Source organism: Adiantum capillus-veneris, chromosome 2 (assembly GCF_014529385.1).
Source record: "Adiantum capillus-veneris isolate H3 chromosome 2, ASM1452938v2, whole genome shotgun sequence".
NCBI classification, from domain to species: Eukaryota; Viridiplantae; Streptophyta; class Polypodiopsida; order Polypodiales; family Pteridaceae; genus Adiantum; species Adiantum capillus-veneris.
In genome coordinates, this window is record NC_140932.1 from 85859347 (window position 1) to 85878895 (window position 19549).

General features: G+C 38.8%; 1 protein-coding gene across 1 annotated transcript; it reads right to left on the minus strand.

Moving 5' to 3' along the window:
* Positions 1-5495: 5495 nt before the first annotated feature.
* On the minus strand, positions 5496-7264 carry LOC147463113 (putative UPF0481 protein At3g02645). The gene has a single exon (XM_086528053.1). The coding sequence runs from the start codon at positions 7247-7249 to the stop codon at positions 5681-5683; it is 1569 nt and encodes a 522-aa protein (XP_086384179.1). The 5' UTR covers positions 7250-7264; the 3' UTR covers positions 5496-5680.
* Between the last annotated feature and the right edge of the window lie 12285 nt (positions 7265-19549).

A 19549-nucleotide genomic window follows, 5' to 3' on the forward strand; every position in this document is an offset into this window, starting at 1 on the left:
CAATTGCAACCATTGTTTCTTTAAATAATCTCCTTCTCACAATCATCAAATTATGTGTTTACCAATTGGAAAAATCACTCATAGGTTTTGAACATGTAGAAGAACACACTCACCTAGGTTTTGACCATGTGGAGAGAGTCGTCGCACTTCAAAAAGAGAGTAGTTGACAGTGTGGAGAGAGTAGCTATTGCACTTCAAAAACAAGATACACTCACTCATAGGTTTTGAACATGTGAAAGAATACACTCACCTAGGTTTTGACCATGTGGAGGGAGTAGTTATAGTTCAAAAAGAGTGGTCAAAAAACAAAAGAGAATGTTTAAAAATATTTTTACCACGTGTTGACAAGGTAAGCAAGTGCATTTTTTAATACTGAAACCTCAAAAGAGAAACTTTCTCCCCAATCAACCATGTGCTCGTTCTGACCACATGGTCAAAAACTAAGTGAGCAAGTTTTGTCCACATGCTCAAAACCTAAGTGAGTGTGTTTTCAAGTGTTCAAAATCCAAATGAACAAGTTTGCTCACATTCTCAAAACCTAAGTATTTGTTGGTATTTAACCAAGGACTTTTTGACACAAATTTCATCTTCAAAGATGAAAGGGATTTATTTTTCAAATAGCCTGTTATACCTTCCTTTGTGTACGAGGTATGAGTTGTCAATAATCAAGCAAGCTATAGACATAAGCAAGGTGCATTTGTGTAAGTCTACCTTGTTGAAGAATCCTTGGCTAGACATTCTTGACATAGTACAAAATGACTTATGGGCATGAGAGTAGCTCTAACTATATGCACAAATTATCCTTGGGATATGAAAAAGACATCTACTTGAGCAAACTTAACATCGAAATACATATTTGCCTTATTGCATTGATTTGTTAATGACCCCAAAGTTTAAAATATAATTGTTAAGTATAGAAGAGAGCTATCACCCCTCAAACAATTGTTTAAATGTGCATTGTTGAGTGAAACTATTTGGTTGCAAGGAGAACTTGTAGATGGTACCTTTTGTCAAGCATAAGCCTCCAAGAAAGATATGATTATGGAATTTTGACTAAGCAATGTCTTTTTGGATTTTGATAGATGTAGCACATGGTATCATGACAACTTCATCGTTATCTAAAACTTCATCAAAGCTATGTGTTATCTTGGATCTTAATGGCCTACTATTACAACGTTGTTTTGCAAAATAAAAAAGTTCTAAAGTCTCCAAGTTGGAAAAAATTGGGTGGTTCTTCGGCCAAGGTGTATGGAGTTTCTGAATGCCTTGTTTGATAGATTTCATGTTGGAAATTGGTCAATAGCTTTGCTCCACAAGGTGTTGGCAATAATAAGGTGTTTAGAGACTCATGCAATGAAGAATTTTCCTTTCTTCATGATATGGAATCAAGAAAATTGCCACAAGCATTCAAAGACCATCATATATCGACCCGATAAAATGGGGGTGAAAGCATGTTAACCTGACGTGCTTTTTGTGCTAGTTAGCAGTTTCAAGTTAGCACATCTTCAAAAAGTTGGGCGTCCGGTAAATTTTTTATAAATAATATCAAAATTTGTCGGAGGTTGTACATTTGGATTCCTTGTTTCAAGTGCTTTCTATTGATATATCATATGTCATAGATCTTGGAGATGTAGCTCAAGTTATTGTACTAGTTAGCATATGTCAAAATTGTGCTAGCTAGCATTGTCTGGGACATGAAAATGCATGACAGGTTAACATGCTTTCACCCATGGGGGTGGAAGCAATGCTTAAACCTCTTGAGTATATTTGGAATCAGTTTGGAGATGTTTGCAAACAAACAAGGACAATTCTACATGATGATAGCCCTTACAAGGGATGTCCAAATCCAGTCGAGAATTGTATATTTCCCACCTCCTTTGATGTCAATGTTGCTGATGCAATTTTGATTGAAGAAATTTTGCCATACTTGGTGCATTAAGCCAATCAAGTGATGCACGTGCGGTTGTCAAATTTTATTGCTATGGTCAAGAGCGTATTCAAATTGGACATGCATTGTATGAGCAATTTAAGAGGTCATTGATGGCTGGACCAAACCTAGAAATAGTGATGTCTCATCTTCTTAATCAGTTCAATCCGAACGTCTTGGCAGTAAGCATGGAAGATTTGTTCATTCCTCTATCACCTCTTCCTTTAAAGGGCCTTCTATATCACAAGGATTCGCTTCATTAATCACGACCACAACAAAGCATGCTCTTTTTCCATCAAGTGGTCCCAAAGATTGAAGCTACATAAACTTCCTTTGACCTCAACTTTAAAGGACATGGAAGCTATGCACATAGCTCAAGAGTTGGGCTATAACAAGAGTTACATAAATGGAGGATCTGCTAAACATTTCATAGATAGCTTACGAAAAATGTACTCCCACCAAGGATGATATCAAAGCCCCGTGATGTAGATTCCACTCTGATAGTGTGAACAATGCTAAGTTGTAAAAACTTGAAACTTCACACAACAGATTTTCATCAAGATGCACCTTTGCCAACACATTTTTAGGTTACTTTGTATTTTTTACTTTTGTGATTTCAAGTAGGTATACTTGTACATTGCTTTATTTTGTATGATTGTTTGGTTTTCTTAGCACTACCTTTTAAAAGAGAAGATAATCTACTCTTATGCCCAAGAAAAAGATTTACTTAAGAACTTATCACACTTGGTTGCGTCATAAATGACCTAGATAATGTGTCATCATGCTTCATGACAAACAAATTTGTCATACATGTTGTGGTCACCCATGTAAAATTTATTGGAGAGTAAACCTCTATGTGTATGAGTGAATTTACTCCTTAAGCATTTTAACGCTGTATGTACACAAACACATTGTCACACATTGCTAGTTGTATACTATTTCCATCATTTGTTGTACCTTGTCTCATTAGTGAACTAAGTAAAAAAGCATATTGTACCTTCCTTTTTGCTTTAGACATTTCACAATCTTGTTGATATAGTTTGATGATGATTTTGGGACAATATGAAAGGACTAGAGTAAACAATACGTATGTATTAAGAATTCTAGAGAGACATGACATTGCTTGGGCTTGATCAAATAGTTCGGCACAAAAAATTCTCTCACAATGTCAAACCTACTCAACAATGGATCTCATGGAGTTGAAGTGATTACTCAAAAAGTAATGCATTTTGGGTGCATTTTGAAGTTCCCATAGTGATTTACCATAGTCTGATTTAAAGATCCATGATCTTTCTGAAAGTTTTCTCTACACATTTATCCACATTTATGATAATAAGTTAATGACACGATTCAAACAAGTAGTATCTCATCGACATTTTTTATGGTTGGAAAGCAAATAATGATGATTGAAACGCATAGCAAAGTACTATATCGTGGATAAAACTTCACCACATTTACAAAGTGGGAATTAGGAGATTCCCAAAATCTCTAATATGGTGTTTAAATTCTTGCTGTTTTATGGTGATGGTGACAGTTAACAACGGTTTCTTTACTTAATGGTGTAACAAGTGGAGGCTCAAGGCAAAGCTACTCTACACACTCTATCTCTCTCACTCCCAATTTTTAACAATTTTGTAATTTGCAAAGCATTAATAAATACAAGCATGGTCGTGGGTGTTCAAAAAACATGGTTCTTTTGTCACTTCATATTATTGCTATTTGTTCTATCTCTATCTCTCTCTCTTTCTCTATTCTCTCCCTCCCTCCCCCCCTTTCACTTTCTCTCCCTATCTCCCTCTCTATTCTCCCCCCTCCCCCCCCCCCCCCCCCCCCCCCTCCCTCCTTCTCTTTCTCTCCCTCTCCCTCTTTTTTTTTCTATCTCTCTCTCTCTCTCTCTCTCTCTCTCTCTCTCTCTCTCTCTCTCTCTCTCTCTCTCTCTCTACTCCACCTATCTCTCTCTATACTCTTTCTCTCCATCTTTGGTATCGGCTATAGGTATTGTATGTTGATGGAGATTTTAGTATTTTTATCGATGATGATATGGTCATATGATTCATTAGAGAGTCAATTGTTTATTCACGCTAATAGGATATACATTTTTCATTGTTGTACGTGGTGGTTATGTATTTTATTTGCATTGGACCATTTATAGAGGCTACAGGAAGGAGATGTGCACTCTACCGCCAAAAGAATTTACAATTTTGGTCATTGGTATAAGTGTCAATGTTTGCATTTATATATATCGACTCTTATACCAACAATTATACCGATGTAAATACCAACAGTATGACCCCAATGCTTATATCAAGGGTCATATTAATTCTGGAACAAATTTATAGTCATTTCAAAGTGCCAATATGAGCAACCGTCTTTGAAGTGTCTCTTGTAGTGGAGTCAAAGCATGTATTGGTAGTACCAAAAAGGGGTGTCTTGGACATTCCTTTGGTAGCACTTTGTAAGCCCCATCTTCATGTGTTACATGTAAAATAAACTAGCTTGTTATATATCAATGGATAGATTTTTCATGTAGAATCTGTAACTATAAAGTCCGAGAAGTTTTGATTTTTTTTTGCAAAAAATTTACCGCTCTCCACTTTTTATAAGGGTACTACCAAAAAGTACAAAAAGTGGTATACATGCTTTCATCCACTGATTCAAGAGTCAAATAAAAAGTATGCTTTCTTGGAGTATCCATAGAAGGATTGATTGAATATTGAATCCACATAGGGTTGTTGAGTCTCAGACTTGGATATTGTGTAGGGTCATATTAATGATGGGCTACAAATTTCCAATATGAGCAACTATCTCTGGACTATCTGTTGTTGTGATCCAATTGTCAAATAACAGTATGCTTTCTTGGAGTATATCCATGGAAGGATTGATTGAACCTTAGATCCAGATAGGTCATTTAGTCTCACACTTGGATATTGTGTAGGAATTACACCTCTATCTTGTTTCACATAATGTTGAGTCTCACACTCTGATATTGTGTATGAATTACACCTTTATCTTCTTCAGTACTCCATGCTTTGAAGTATCATGGCCTTCATGCACATGCTGAAAATCATGCCTAGCATTTTTGTCTTTGCGTATTAAAAAGAAAAACCAGGGCTTAAAATATCTTATTTTGGAGCATCATGGTCTCCATGCACATCATGCGGATGCCAATAATCATGTCTTTATTTTTGCTTTTCATGTGTATGTAGAAAACTAGGGTCATAAGCAGTGTTTGGGAAAAATCATTTTCACAAACATACAAAAATCCCTCTTAAGACAAATTTGAACCGGAAATTTTACAATACTAGCCAATATTTTCGCAAAATTACACTATTTTCCATGTATTTTAAGTGGAATTTTCTCCTTCTTGCCCTCCCCCCAACCGGCTACTTTGATTTTGCAACCGGCTCAAGGCTAAGCTGAGGCACACTTTTCCTGAACACTGGTCATGAGATCTTGTTGTAGACTTGCATGGGATGCCACAATTAGATAAGACTTGACGAAATATATTATTGGAATATTTTGGCACTCCTCACATACATATTTAGTGTAACCAAGGAAATAAAATACCCTTTTCACAAAACCATGAGAAGTACTCCCCATTCGACTTATTTTGAAGGCTCTACTACTTCAAAGTAGCAGAGCATATAAAATGAATGTACAATGGTAAGGCTATACAAAACGCTGATATTTTTTAAGCTACGAAATAGGTTTATATTTGCGAGTGAATGAGTATTACTAGATAGGAGCTCTCCTCTAATAAGCCAGGATGGTGTAGATGGTTTGAAGGAGAGAGAGAACAAAAAGAACCATAGCTGCAAAGATGGAAAGGAGAAGCCAAGGCTGCTTTTCCCAATATGTCTCCACAAATGATGCCCTCCATTGACGCCATTTCTGTTTGGAGAGTGCGTCTAGCTGGGCCATAACCATACGGTTGGAGACTGTGTTGCGGCACGAGACGTACATACAAAGCTTGTTCCACATTTTTGCGAGCTCTTCATGGCTGCCAAGCTTGTTGCAGATAATGCCACTCTCTGTCAAGATATGAACATCATCCACATTGTCAATGAGGCAGTCCAAAAAATGCACATAGGAGATGATAGTGTATTGCTCTGGATGTCGTAGAGTGGCCTCATAAGCGAGGAGGTTGTGCAACACTCGCACGGTGGTGTCACTCACTGTGATTCTTGGCAAGAGGAGCACATCATCTTCTTCATCGAAACGGATGTCGCCGGTGTCGCAGGGTCGAAACCGCACTCCACTTTTTGAGAGTTGCAAAGCTGTGGGTAAGGAAGGATCTGCATCGATCATAGGAGACTTGATCGGTAAGCAGCCCTGATCATGATCTGAGTGAGGGGATTGTGTGAGGCGATCAGAAACATAATCATAGAGGAAAGAAAGAAGAGGCTCTCCCTTAGCCTTGTCTTCCAAGGGAGGCAACTTGTGCAGGGTCCATTCAGGGAAGGGGCTTGAACGCTTGCAATACCAGAGTATGACATCCTCTAGAGAAGGGAGAGGGTCATCTGCGCCTGGCCGCAGCTGGCTCTTGCCTTGTAGATCACCGGGTGAGGTGGCCCCATTTTGTGCTATGGTCTTTAGAGCAGACTCGAGCAAAATGACGGGGACTTGATTCTCCAAGAGCATGGCATCACTGAGAACAAGCCGAGCCAAGGGATAGATGAGCGGAGACTGGTGCCTCTGCAGCTGATGGTGGCTGAATGTGGCGGCGACGATAGTGATGGCGTCCAGGGCGAGGATGCGGGCGAGAGGGCCGAAATCGGAGGTCCCGCCGTCCAGCCATTGGACATACTGGGCACGAATTTGGGGTTCAAGCTGCTGAATGGAGTGGAAGAGGGTGGAGAGTTGGGTGTCGGAGAGGATGAGGGCAGAGGCGGTCATGCGCTTGAGGTGAGCCCCGTCGAGAAGGGCATGGGCAAGGAGAGGGCAATCGGGCGGGTAGGCGTGGTAGGGGCCGAAGGAGAAGAGAAAAGGGGAGTAGGCATGGGGGTTGGCCCTGCGTTGATCCAGAGGCACCTTATACAAGCGGGGATAGTGATGAAAGCGGGAGCTGCCAACATTAATTACAACGGCGCCCTGATCATGAGCCTCGACCACCTTTAATTTAGTGGGGGAATCGAATTCGGCTAAGAAATTCCGAACCATTGAACCATTGCTCTCTCCTCCTCCATTCAATTCTCCTCGTAATCCTCTTCCCTGCTTATTCTCCTTGATGTCGAGTGTGAAGGAGATATGGGGGGTTAAGGATGCAATAGATTGAGCTTTATAAAGGAAAAGAGAGTAACAAGCTATGGTTAATCGAGCCATGGAAACTCTACCATCGGAGTTACGAATGAAGAGAGAGATATGAAAGCTAAGGGCTCATGGGAGAGAGATAAGAGAGCTTATGTAAGTCAAGGTTATGGCTCAAGGTTAAGGATTTTAGATCATAATACTCGAGAGAGCTCATGATAGGAGCTTGGGATATGGCTTCCCCCTCCAAAATCTGAGAGTTCTTCATAATGAGCTTATACTTCCTTTCATACCCCCCCCCCCCCCCCCCCCCCCCCCCCCCCCCTCTCCTTCCTATCACTACCACTAGCGCTAGCACTAGTTGTTGCGCGGGCACAACCTTTGTTGATGTGGCATGACGACGGCCGACCTGCTCCAAATGTGGCATGATTGGGGTCAAAATGCTGTGCAAGGAGGTACTGAGCCTCTTTCTCTTCAGGATCGATCTCGTCCAAGAAACATAGTGGGCACCATGAGTGCCTCCACTCTCCCTCCCTTGCACTGCTCACTGGTTGACGCCCTCTATGCCTTCTTTTCTTCCTTCCCTTCACACCCATATGCCCTATTTTACTCAATGGGCGGCCAAATTAAGCTCAATTCAACGGGGACAGCCCCTTGGGCGGTCATGAATGGATTGAAAGTGCAACATGCACAAATGATAGCATTTCGAAAGAGGCCCTCAATTTGCATCCGCTTGAAACTGCCCGTAGTTTCCTTGCCACAGCCGTGTTGGGCATTTCCCGCAACTAATGTGTTCCAAGACATGACCTTTTGAATAAAACTTTCTCATTACTAACTTCATGTGCTTTCATATTAAGGGCATCACATTTAACATACACAATGACCCAATCATTTCTAAGCAAATCAAATCTTGCTGGTTCTTTCCACTACCATATCGTTTATTCCCAAATCACCACATTACGCGTATATCTCGATCATGGTAGTGCTTACACAAGTCCTCCTGCACACCCAATTATCAATACAGTGTATGATATGACATTTTGGACAAGATGCTCCTCGAGAACTTATTGCTCTATTAAGTGACCTTGTTGAAGCCCAAAAACTCCCAGATGTCGCATTGGCTGAGGTGTCCAAATTGTAAAGAATTGGCCCCACTTTAACGAACAATATCTTGGCAATGAGAACTCCAATTACCAATCTGAAAAGATTGAAGCACTCTACAAGATGAGCAGTTCAGGCCCATGCACTTAGTTCATCCTTGACCCTTCATCTGTAGTTGCCCAATTTGGTACAAATCTACAAACTGCTCAAACTTCAAACATTCATAACTTCCTTACCATAGCTCCAATCAATGAGACGCAAAGACAGACCCATAGAGAACTTTGTGTATTGCAGTTCTTAGATTATAAACTTCCAATTATGACAGCTTCAGACATCTCCACTTTTAGTATGAACAACATAGTTTCTTGCCTCATAAAGATGCATCTGTTAGCAATAAGTTAGCAAGTAATTACAAAAATTAATCAAAAAATTATGAAGTAATCTTCCTAGCTTATTAACAACATGATTAAGTTTTGATAATTATCGTAGAGCTAACTAAGCTTGTTTAATATAATTACCATTAATTAAGGCAAAAATTAGTCAATTTTAGTCTTAATTAGGGTTAATAATTAAGTAGATTATTAATCTTTAATAAGATTAAGTACTCAGTTGATAAATAAAATATAATAGAGCTTAATTAATAGAGAATAATGTACTCTTACTTAATTAATAGATTAATTTAGTAAAACTAGATATGAATGGCTAATTAATTGAGATTAACATAATCACCTTGCTTAATCACTTATATTTTGCTCTCTTAGTGATTTTTGTGAAGTATCTCTCTTGCACAAGAGATTTTCGGCTAGGACTCTCAGTCTAAGTGAAAATGAGAAGCATAGGGTTCTATTTATAGCTTTTTCTGGCACTCACAAGCTCTCTTGGGCTGAATATGGTAGTTACTTGTAGCTAAGCAGCCCCCCATCCTCAAGAAGGCACCCCCTACTACTAAAACAGTCCCTCGCAGGTTTAGATACTCTCTCCCAGTACGTGCCTACTTTGAAAATCAAGCATGCTAATTTTTTGTGGTATTTTAATAAATATTTGGGAAAATTCTAAGGGTTATTATGAAATTCTTGTGCTTTAATGATGACTAAAAAACATCCAACAATTCAAAGTGACAGTGAATCTTTTAGAAGGGATAGCGGTGTCAATTTTTACCCGAATTATGTTCTCACAGCTCCTAGCTATAGGTTTGCTGTGCTTAAGATTTGACAAAAAACCAATATTAACTACTTTTGAGATAATTTTTTACATGTTTGTACGTCCAATGCTTTCTCTTAAAGCTTTGAATTCATTTCCCTGCAACTAGAAAGGTGGAAACCTTACAATCTCACCAACTTAAGAATTTGAGATGCCCTCATCTCAACCAAAATTGGGTAAGTCTTTGAGAAGAGAGGTTTCATCTTCCCAGGTGGCATCTTCAGTGGGATAATCTTTCCACTTTACAAAATGTTCCCTCATTACTCGATTTCTAAGAGTTATTTGTCAAGATAGCGGCACAGTTTTGTTGAGTAGCTTTTGAAAGTTCAGCCAAATCAATGTTGTAACCAAACCGCAGCTGCTCCATCGTGTACAGTGTAACTCCTTCAGTTTTTGTGTCGAGGAGTTGTTGTCCTTCAACATTACGCAACATACTCTCATCATCCTCGTACTGGATGTCAAGCTCTTCAAGTATTTGCTTCATGAGACCTGCAGGATGTAGGAGCAAGCTGGTTAGCACGACAGATAGAAGGCATTATATTTTTCTTTTGTAATAGTACCTGTTGTCATTCTGTCCGTGCTTGGTGTGGCCATAGTTTGGTCTAGAGCTTTATATCTTGCGTCGCACTTATTCATGAAGTTGCGACGCTCTTGAAAAGTATGGAACCCCTCAATATACGCATGGGGTTTCTCGCCTTCTGAGTTTGTCAATCTCATCTGCTTAGTCGTGAGGTAAAATCTCTTAGGTTGTATCGCTGGTTGCGTTTCCTTTGCGTTGTTCGTGTATTGCTTGAAGAGATGCACAGTAAGATGAGTGATTGATTTGCATGTGTATACACAGGCAGATGCAAGATCAGTTAAGCGTGCAAAATGTACCGTGTTGTGATCCATTGTTTGATTCAGTTTCCTACACGTAAAAAAATTTATTTTGATGACCTCTTGCAGTATTTCTGAAGCATAAGATCCGACAAACGTTCAAACACAAATGAATGAAGTGAAAAAGGGAAGAGCAGTAAATTTACAAAAGGTGGATCAGAGTGAGCAGGGGTGATAGGGAAGGTGTCTCAGATGTGCAACATATTGAACATGAGAAGTCCACAGAAGAGAAGACAAGCAGTTAAACAAAAATTCCTGCTTTATATAGAAGGCAGTTACAAGGCGATTTCATCTATTTAATAGAAAGAGGAATTGATACTGAAGAGGGCGTAGGAAACATTCCCGGCTAGAAGTTCAAAAATCTAGATGGTGTGAACATCTCTGGTGTAGGTAGCTCTAGTAAATGTAGCCGGGTTCGCTCAGTGACGCGTGATAGCATCACGTATAGAAGGCCAGGGGTGAAAACTTCTTTTACAATGAGCAAGACGTTGGAGTTGATTGTTGTGCCTTGGGACTTGTGTCCACTCATAGCGTAGGCGAGAGCTAGTGGGAATGTGGATTTATGGTACCAGTGCCCATTGAATGTCCGTTTGCTATGCTTTGACCGTCGAAGTGTAAGTTCCTGTTTGGATGTGTTGAGTGTGACTTTGATTGCTTTGACGCCTCCTTCTTCATCTTGGAGGATTTCGTCTATGCGACATGGTGATCCATTGGCTGCTCCAATTGTTAAGTCTATGTTCTCTGAGTATAAGAATGTATTTGTCCGGGATTACTCAGATGTCAAAGATTGATCCAATGGTGCATCAATATCATTTTAATCTAGGAGAAGATGCAGTTCCGATTGTGCAACAAAGATATAGGATGAATCCTAATTTTGCACAACAGGTTAAGCAGGAGATTGATAAGTTGTTAGTAGTTGGGTTTATCAAACCACTCCATGAAGTTACATGGTTGTCACCAACCATTGTGGTACCCAAGAAAAATGGGAAAATTAGAGTGTGTGTTGAGTACAAAAAGTTGAATGCAGCCACTACCACTGATCCATTTCCAATGCCATTTTGTGATGTCATCTTGGATGCACTAGTAGGAAAAGAAGTGTATAGTTTTTTGGATGGTTTTTCAGGCTACAATCAAATTACAGTGGTAGAGGAGGATCAACAAAAAACAACATTTTTAACAGATTGGGGAGCTTTTGCATCTACAATTATGAATTTTGGTCTCAAGAACGGACCACCATCATTTAATTTTACAACTTATAGAGCATTTGAGCCATATCTGCAGGCTTTTATGAGAGTTTTTGTGGATGAATTCTCAATATTTGGGAAAAGGGATTTGCATCTTCATCATCTGAAGTTGTGCTTTGAAAGATGTCGGATGTTCAGACTCTCGTTGAATCCTTACAAAAGTGTAATGGCTGTCAGAAGTGGTGTTTTGTTAGGCCATGTGGTATCTCATAAGGGGATGTCCATTGATGCAAAAAAGATCGAGGTGATTTAATTAGCTCAAAAACCTATCAATATTAAATAATTGAGCAGGTTTGTGGGTCAAGTCAAATGGCATAGCAGGTATATCAGATATCTAGCCAATGTGTGCATGCCTCTTACTCACTTGACCAAAAAGCATGTAGCTTTTTTATGGTTTGAACCTAAGAAAAATCATTCCAAATGCTGAAGAAGATGTTGTTAGTTGCTCCTATTTTGCAACCTTCTGATTGGATATTGCCATTCCATGTTTTTGTTGATGCCTCGGATGTGGCTATTGGAGCTGTTTTGATGCAGGAAAAGATCAGAGGATGGTTCTGACCTGTCTATTATGCAAGGAGGGTGTTAACTCCTGCTGAAAGGAACTATGCAGTTACTGAAAGAGAAGCCTTAGAAATGGTTTATGCCTTAACTAAATTCAAGAATTATCTTCTACACAATAGGGTTATTTTTCATGCTGACCACCAAGCTTTGTTATATCTTATCAAGAAGCCTTTACTTACAGAAAGGTTGGCAAGGTGGATGTTGATGTTACAGGAGTCTGACTTTGTGATCGTACATACACCTGAAAAGAGCATGCCATAGCTTATTATTTAAGTCAGATTGAGATAGCAGAAGAACCTATAGGAGTTCCGAACAATTTACCAGATGTAGAATTACTTGAAGTACAAAGTTCTATTTCTGATTCTTGGTATGATCAGATGCTAATTTTCTTAACTGATGGTATCATGCTCATTGAGTTTTCTACAAATCAAAGGAGGAAAATTTCTCTTAATAGAAGACCTTTTCTGGTTATTGTTGGATCCTTACATCAAAAAGGAGGAGATATGTACATGATTTTGAGAAGTCATCTGTGTTGCAAGAAGCTCATTTTGGGGCAGCAGGAGGTCATTTTTCAGGTGACATTACAGGTAAAAATATTTTATAGGCTGGTTTATGGTGGCCTACTGTATTAAAGGATGCTCATTCCTATGCTAAGAGTTTTGTTGTATGTCAGTAGTTTGGTCAGGCTGATTCCAGGGATAGGATGACAGATCATCCCATTTTACCATTGGAACCATTTCAAAAGTGGGATATGGATTTTGTTGGACTTGTAAAACCTACTACTAGTAAAGGATGCAAGTATATTTTGATTGCCACTGATTATTGAACTAAGTGGGTGGAAGTTGCTGCTTTAAAACACAATAAGGCTTGGAGTGTAGCTAAGTTTCTGTATCACAACAATATGACCAGGTTTGGATGTCTTATTGAGTTGGTAAGTGACAGGGGGACACATTTTTTGAATGAAGTTATTTCTAAGATTACCAAAACTCACATGATTATGCACAAAAAATCTACAGCTTATCATACTCAAGAAAATGGACAAGCTGAGGGTACCAATAAAACACTTATTAAGATTTTGAAGAAGATTGTTCAGGAGAATAAGGACTGGGATGAAAAGTTGGATTTTGCTTTATGGTCTTCAGAATAGGCTTTAAGGTGACAACATGTATGACTCCTTTCAGATTGGTCTATGGTCTTGAAGTTGTGGTACCTATGGAATTTGTGGTCCCTAGTCTCAGAGTTACTGGTGAGAAAATGACTTCTAAATTATCAGCTCAACACACAAGTAAGTATTTGATGCAATTGGAGGAAGACAGGTTGGTCAGTTCTTACATCACAAAGGTAATTCAAAGAAGAAGAAAGCTGGGTTAGTATGAATGTAAACTTCAAAGTTTTTCAGGTTGGAGATTGGGTTATGCTTTACAATTCCAGGTTGGGTCCTCATCCTGGTAAGTTGAATTTGAGATATAAAGGACCTTATTAGATTGTTTAGAATTTGGGTCAAGGTACATTTGTTGTGGCTGATGAGAATTATTCTCCACTAAGGGTTATTATGAGAGTGAGGGAAGATCAATCACCTCACTTGCTTTTCAGTGCAAGTGTTTGTGTGACTATTCACATCCATCGATCTTGCATGTACCCACAGCATCCTTTCAAGGTTTCTTCACCCTTCACACCCACCATGCCAAGAGCTAAACCAGTTCCAGCTATGAAACCTTCCCTTGATGATGATCAAGGGAAATCTGGCAAGTTGCGATCGCAGAGAAAAAGGAGTTACCATGAGGGTCGACATATCAGACCCTGAGGATGAAGCCAATTTACCACCTGAGGAGGATGCAACTCCTTTGTCTTCTAGCAAGATGTTGCACAATTTGATGGAGCCTTTTACAGATTTTAAGGTGGAAATCGATTGTCAGGCTGATAGGAATGTACAGTGGTTGAAGACTATTGGGTTATATGATTTTGCAACTTTACCTTGGGCTCAGTGGAAAGCTAACATATATGCTGGTGGAGTTATTGAGAAAAACAAGGGGAGCAATTTTAAAAAAGCTAACTCTGAGTCTGGGCTAATCTCTAAGGTATTGCAGCTACCTTTTACTTCTGTTGTAGTAGCTCCTAGATGTTTAGATGATGATTTAAAGAAGTAATTTGTTCCTAGAGAGGGAGGAAGACAATATTACATGCTTAAGAATGTTGCGAACTGTAGACATGAACAAATTAAGTGGTTTCTGGAAAGAGTGTGTTTTTTAGCAAAGTATGCTTATATGTCAAAAGATAATTATGCTCCTTCGCGTTTTACTGAAAGTGGTGGAAAGATGAGCTGGGCCATTGGGTCTATGCTAGAATTCATGTTGAGATTTTTAGCACTGACAAAAGGAAAACTAAGTCTAGCAGCAGATTGTCTGCGTTTTTGTCAGCATTATTTTCTTTTGCTATGAGGGTGGATGCAAGTGAGGTGTCTGTGCCTAACAAGACTCTAATCATTGAGTTAGAAGAGGTGCCTGATTAGGGGAAATAATTGAGAAATCAAATGTGCCTACAATATTGTCAGAGAAAGTAAAGACTTTTCAGGACTACCTGCAGCTGGTTACTCTAAAGAAGAGGCTAGGAAAGTTTTGGTCAGTCCTGGCCGGAAGATAATATTAGGTGACCTATTAATGGAGCTAGATGTGGAAGCTCAGACTCCTAATAAAGTGATTGGGAAAACTTTCTCAATAACTAAGAAAAGGAGGTTGGATGCTACTATTCATGATATAGCTAAATCATTGGATTTTTTTGAAGTTGGGCCAAGTTCTTCAAAAGTATCTGAAAATGCTATTTTTTGATGTACCATCAGCTGTCAAAATGTTAAAAGCTTTGCAAGGTTTTGTTACTCATCAACAACAGCAAATGGAAGAGCACCTACAAAATGTAGCAGATTCAGGGGTATCTAAGGTCTTGTCGCAGCAGCAAACGGATTTAGTAGAGGCCTTGAAACTAGAATTGGAGGAAGTAAAGGGGAAACATCAGAAAGATTTGCAGAGTCAATTGCAGCTACATGATCATGAAGTGGAAAAATTAAAGATTTCCTTGGGTATGTTTCAGGATTGGACCAAGGAATTGGAGGGCAGGGTGAATTCTGAGTTAGAATAGATTGCTGTGAGAAATAAAAAATTACAAGTTGAGAATGAGATGTTGCAGTAGAGGTTGAAGCCTTTAGAGGAATTGGAGAAACAAGTTTTAGCTCTTGAAGAGATTACTATCATTGGGGTTATTATGGATGAAGGGGATTTGGATGTGACGAGACAACAAACTGATGGAAGGAATGTAGGATGTCTGGAAAACTATGAGGGAGAGATTGACTTCTATAGTCAAATATCCCTATGAAGTTGTAAAAAATGGTTTTGTGAGTACTTATGAAGCTAATTTGTTACACGAGGTAGAGCAATTCCAGAAGGAGAAAGAACTTTGTTTAAAACATCTTGAGAAATACAAAATATAGGGTTTGCACAAATATGAAGCACAATTATTGAAATCATTTTTTGAGCAAAAGGAATTGGTTGGTGTATCTGTCCAAACTTTGGAGACAGATAATAAAGTTCAAAAGTCAAGTGCTGATGAGGATTTAGTGGATTTTGAACCTGAGTAGGTGTTTGAAGTTGTTGAGAATGTTGGAATACAAGATATGACTGAGGTGTTGAAAGATCATGCTATGTTGGAATCAAAATCTGAAGTTATATCTGAAGAAGTTGTTAAAGAAAATTCTACAGTCTAGGGTGGTCTAAGCTCAATTTCTTTTTGTCTATTTATTTTTTATCAAGGGATATATGGATTCGAGTCAGATTTCTCAAAAATCCACCACCGGGTCGTGCCATGTGTTGATAGGCACACTAGTATGTCAGTTTGTTGGTCAAACGGATGTAGTTTGATGGTTAGTCTGACATGCTTTGTTGGATTGTAATAGATCAAAGTATGGTCAATCGCATTGTAGTAAATCGGATACTTAACAATTAGTTGTATTCCAAGACTGAGGTTGTTATAACCACATTCAGGTGAAGCAGGCTTATAAGCTCACTCTGTGCATGTATGGATTCGACTGAAATGGGTTAAGGTTGTAGTTCTTTCTTGGTGAATAGAGTGGATCTGAGTGTTGTTCTAAATTATATTCTTGCTCAATTATATCTCATATGTGTATCACTTGTTGTATCTGAATGTAGTCTTGAGTTATGTGAGGTCAAGGGTAGTATTTTAGTTTAATTTTTCTCTATGTTGATGAACTACAACAATGGTTGTGTTGCAAGTTCTCTCTCTATGTTCTCAAAGTAGTCTCATAAAAAATGCTCACTATAATTCTCTTAATTCCACTATTCTCAAAGTTCATAGGCCATTTCTATTACATTGGTATCAGAGCTATTGGTTTCTCTTTTCTTACGTAAGAAGAGACTTCCTTACATTGTCCATGAAAGTTTGGACTTGTTCAATGCAATAGGATAAGTGGGAGAAGGATCTATTATCTTGGTTGAAAAGGACTTAGTTCGAGGTACTCCATTGGGAAAAATAGTCTCAATAATGGAGTCTATTGGGGCTTGCCTTTGGCATAACCATTATTAAGCTACTAGCAAGCCCAAGAGGATCCATAATCAATCGAGCAATATTAGACCCTCTCAACTAGTTTTTGCATTTAATAGTGCCAATGAAAATATCAGTTTTTGCGTACATGATTTTCATCAAAGAGTCTCTAAATGATGCTAATGATTTAACAAAGCAAAGTGGTAGGAATCAAGAAGATTTAGACTTGTCTAATTTTCTACATGGATTCCAAGATGTTTTTATCGATGATATCCCTTTGGACTTACCTCCAAAACGAGGGGATGATGACTATTGAATTAAGCTCCTACCATGAAGCTCACCACCTAACAAGCCTTATCGAGTTTCCCAATCTCAACAAGAGGAGATCATGAGGCAATTACAAGAATAGGTAGACAAAGAGATGGTGAGGCCTAGCTCCTCCCTTTGTTCTCCAATCCATTAGTGCAAAAGAAAGATGGTACATACCGCATGTGTGTGGACTATCAAGTGCTAAACCATATCGCTTTCAAGAATAAATTTCCCGTATCGTTCTTCAAAGATCAGCTTGATAAGCTGCAAGGTTTGACCTACTTCAGTACAATTGACCTTAAAAGTATCTATCGTCAAATAAGGATAGTGAATGAAGATATCGTAAAGACCACGTTTTGTACAACCTTTGTTCTTTATGAATATCTTGTCATACCTTTTGGCTTGACTAATGCACCAACCATGTTCAATCATTTGATGGAGAAAATATTTAGATCCTACCGCAAATACATTGGAGTGTTCTTTGATGATATCATCATCTAATTGATGTCCTTCGAGGAGTACAAGCAACATCTCCATGTAATTTTTAAATCTTTGAGGGATAATAAGATTTTTATCAATCAAAGAAGAGAAATTTTATCCTTCAAGAGATTCAATACTTAGGTCATATTATCTCTCAAGATGATATCCATATGGATCCATCAAAGTTGGAGGTAATAGAATCATGGCCTAATCCAAGGAGTCTACATGTGCTAAGAAGCTTTATTTGTATGTGTGCATACTATAGATGCTTCATAGAAAAATTCTCTCAAAAAGTAGGACCATTACATGACTTAACAAAGGAGAACTTTAAGTACTCATGGATTGCTAAAGAGAAAAATGATTCTGATTAGCTCAAAGAGAAGCTTACCTTTCAACCCATCCAGATGCTTTTGGATCACTCAAAACCATTTGGGGTCCAATGTGATGCTTGTGGTAATTGCCTTGGAGTAGTATTTCTTCAAGAAGGGCATGCCATAGCATACGAGAGCCGAAGACTCAATACCGATGAACGGGTATTGGGAATATATGAAAAAGAGCTTTTAGCTATTCTACATGCCCTAGACACATGGCAGCACTATCTATTGGGGACCACCAAAGTGTCAAATATTTCATGACGCAAACCAAGCTCTCCGACAAAAAAATGAGTGGGACAACTTTCTTTTGCAATTTTATTTTCATATTGCTCACATTGCTGGTAACCACAATCAAGTGACCGATGCACTCTCACGATGACCAAGAGTAAATGCGATGTCTATAGCAAGCCACAATGATCTATCTTCTATGATAGATGAGTATGCTACTGGCCCTGAATTTAAAGACATAATGTTAGCCCTTTCATTGGGGAAGAAAGAAGAAACATTCACCTTGCACCATGGTTAATTTCTCCATGGCAATAGGCTATGTGTTACCCACTCCCTTCGTCAGAAAGTCATGTATGAATCCCATGCTCCTCCCTATGCAAGAAGAAAAGACATTCAACCTACACATTGAGGACTAGAGACGTACTTCTATTTTGGCCTACCATGAAATTAGACTTACGAGAGTATGTTTCAAAATATGTGGTATGCCAAAAGACCAAGTATGATAGAGGGAAGCAACTTGGATTACTCCAGCCATAGCCAATCCCTAATTTACCATGGGAGAGTATATCCATGGATTTTATCTTTGGATTACCTAAGTCTACCCATGGGAATATGGACAATAGTAGACAATTTTAGCACTCAAATGGCACACCAAATGGCAATCCTCTTCATATCCTATATTTTCAAACACCATGGATTGCCAACATCCATCGTGTAAGATAGAGATCCTAGAATGACCAGTAATTCTAGAAAGGTCTCTTTGAAAATCTAGGTACAAGATTTACTTTCTCTTCAGCCTATCACCCACAAACGGATGGCCAAAGTGAAATAGCCAATCTTACAATACTTGATCTACTAAAGACTTATGTTACAAAAGTAGATCAACGTTCACAATGGGAGAAGTACTTACCCCTTGTAGAGTATGCGTACAATAATAATGTCCATAATATTACCGGAAAGGCACCGTTTGAGATCATAGAGGGAAGACCTAAAAGTCCCTTGCTACTTAAAGTACATAGGAAGATCTTTGCTACTGGTGAGTATAGTCATGACCTACAAGAATATTTCCAAAAGTTTAAGGAAGCTATATCCATCTCTCAACAAAGGCAAAAGGCTGGTGCTAATAAGCACATAAGGGTCTTAATGTTCAAGGAAAATGACAGGGTCTTACTTAAGTTTACCAAGGCTTAGTTGAGGAAAAAAATGGGAAATAATCCTACGGGCCATCATAAGTATTATGCTAAACTAGCAAAGATACTATGGTGTACCATGTCTTAGTACCTTGTCTTCATGCCGAAGGGTAGCTTCAGCTTGTAGGGATCCAATCAACTTCTAGCATGAGATACAAGGTGGGCTCAACCAAAGCAAGTTGTGGGTGTGCTTGGGGGGTAAACTCTCTCTCACACACACTCACATGCTCATTATTTCTTGGCAAAGTGCAAGAGATCCATATC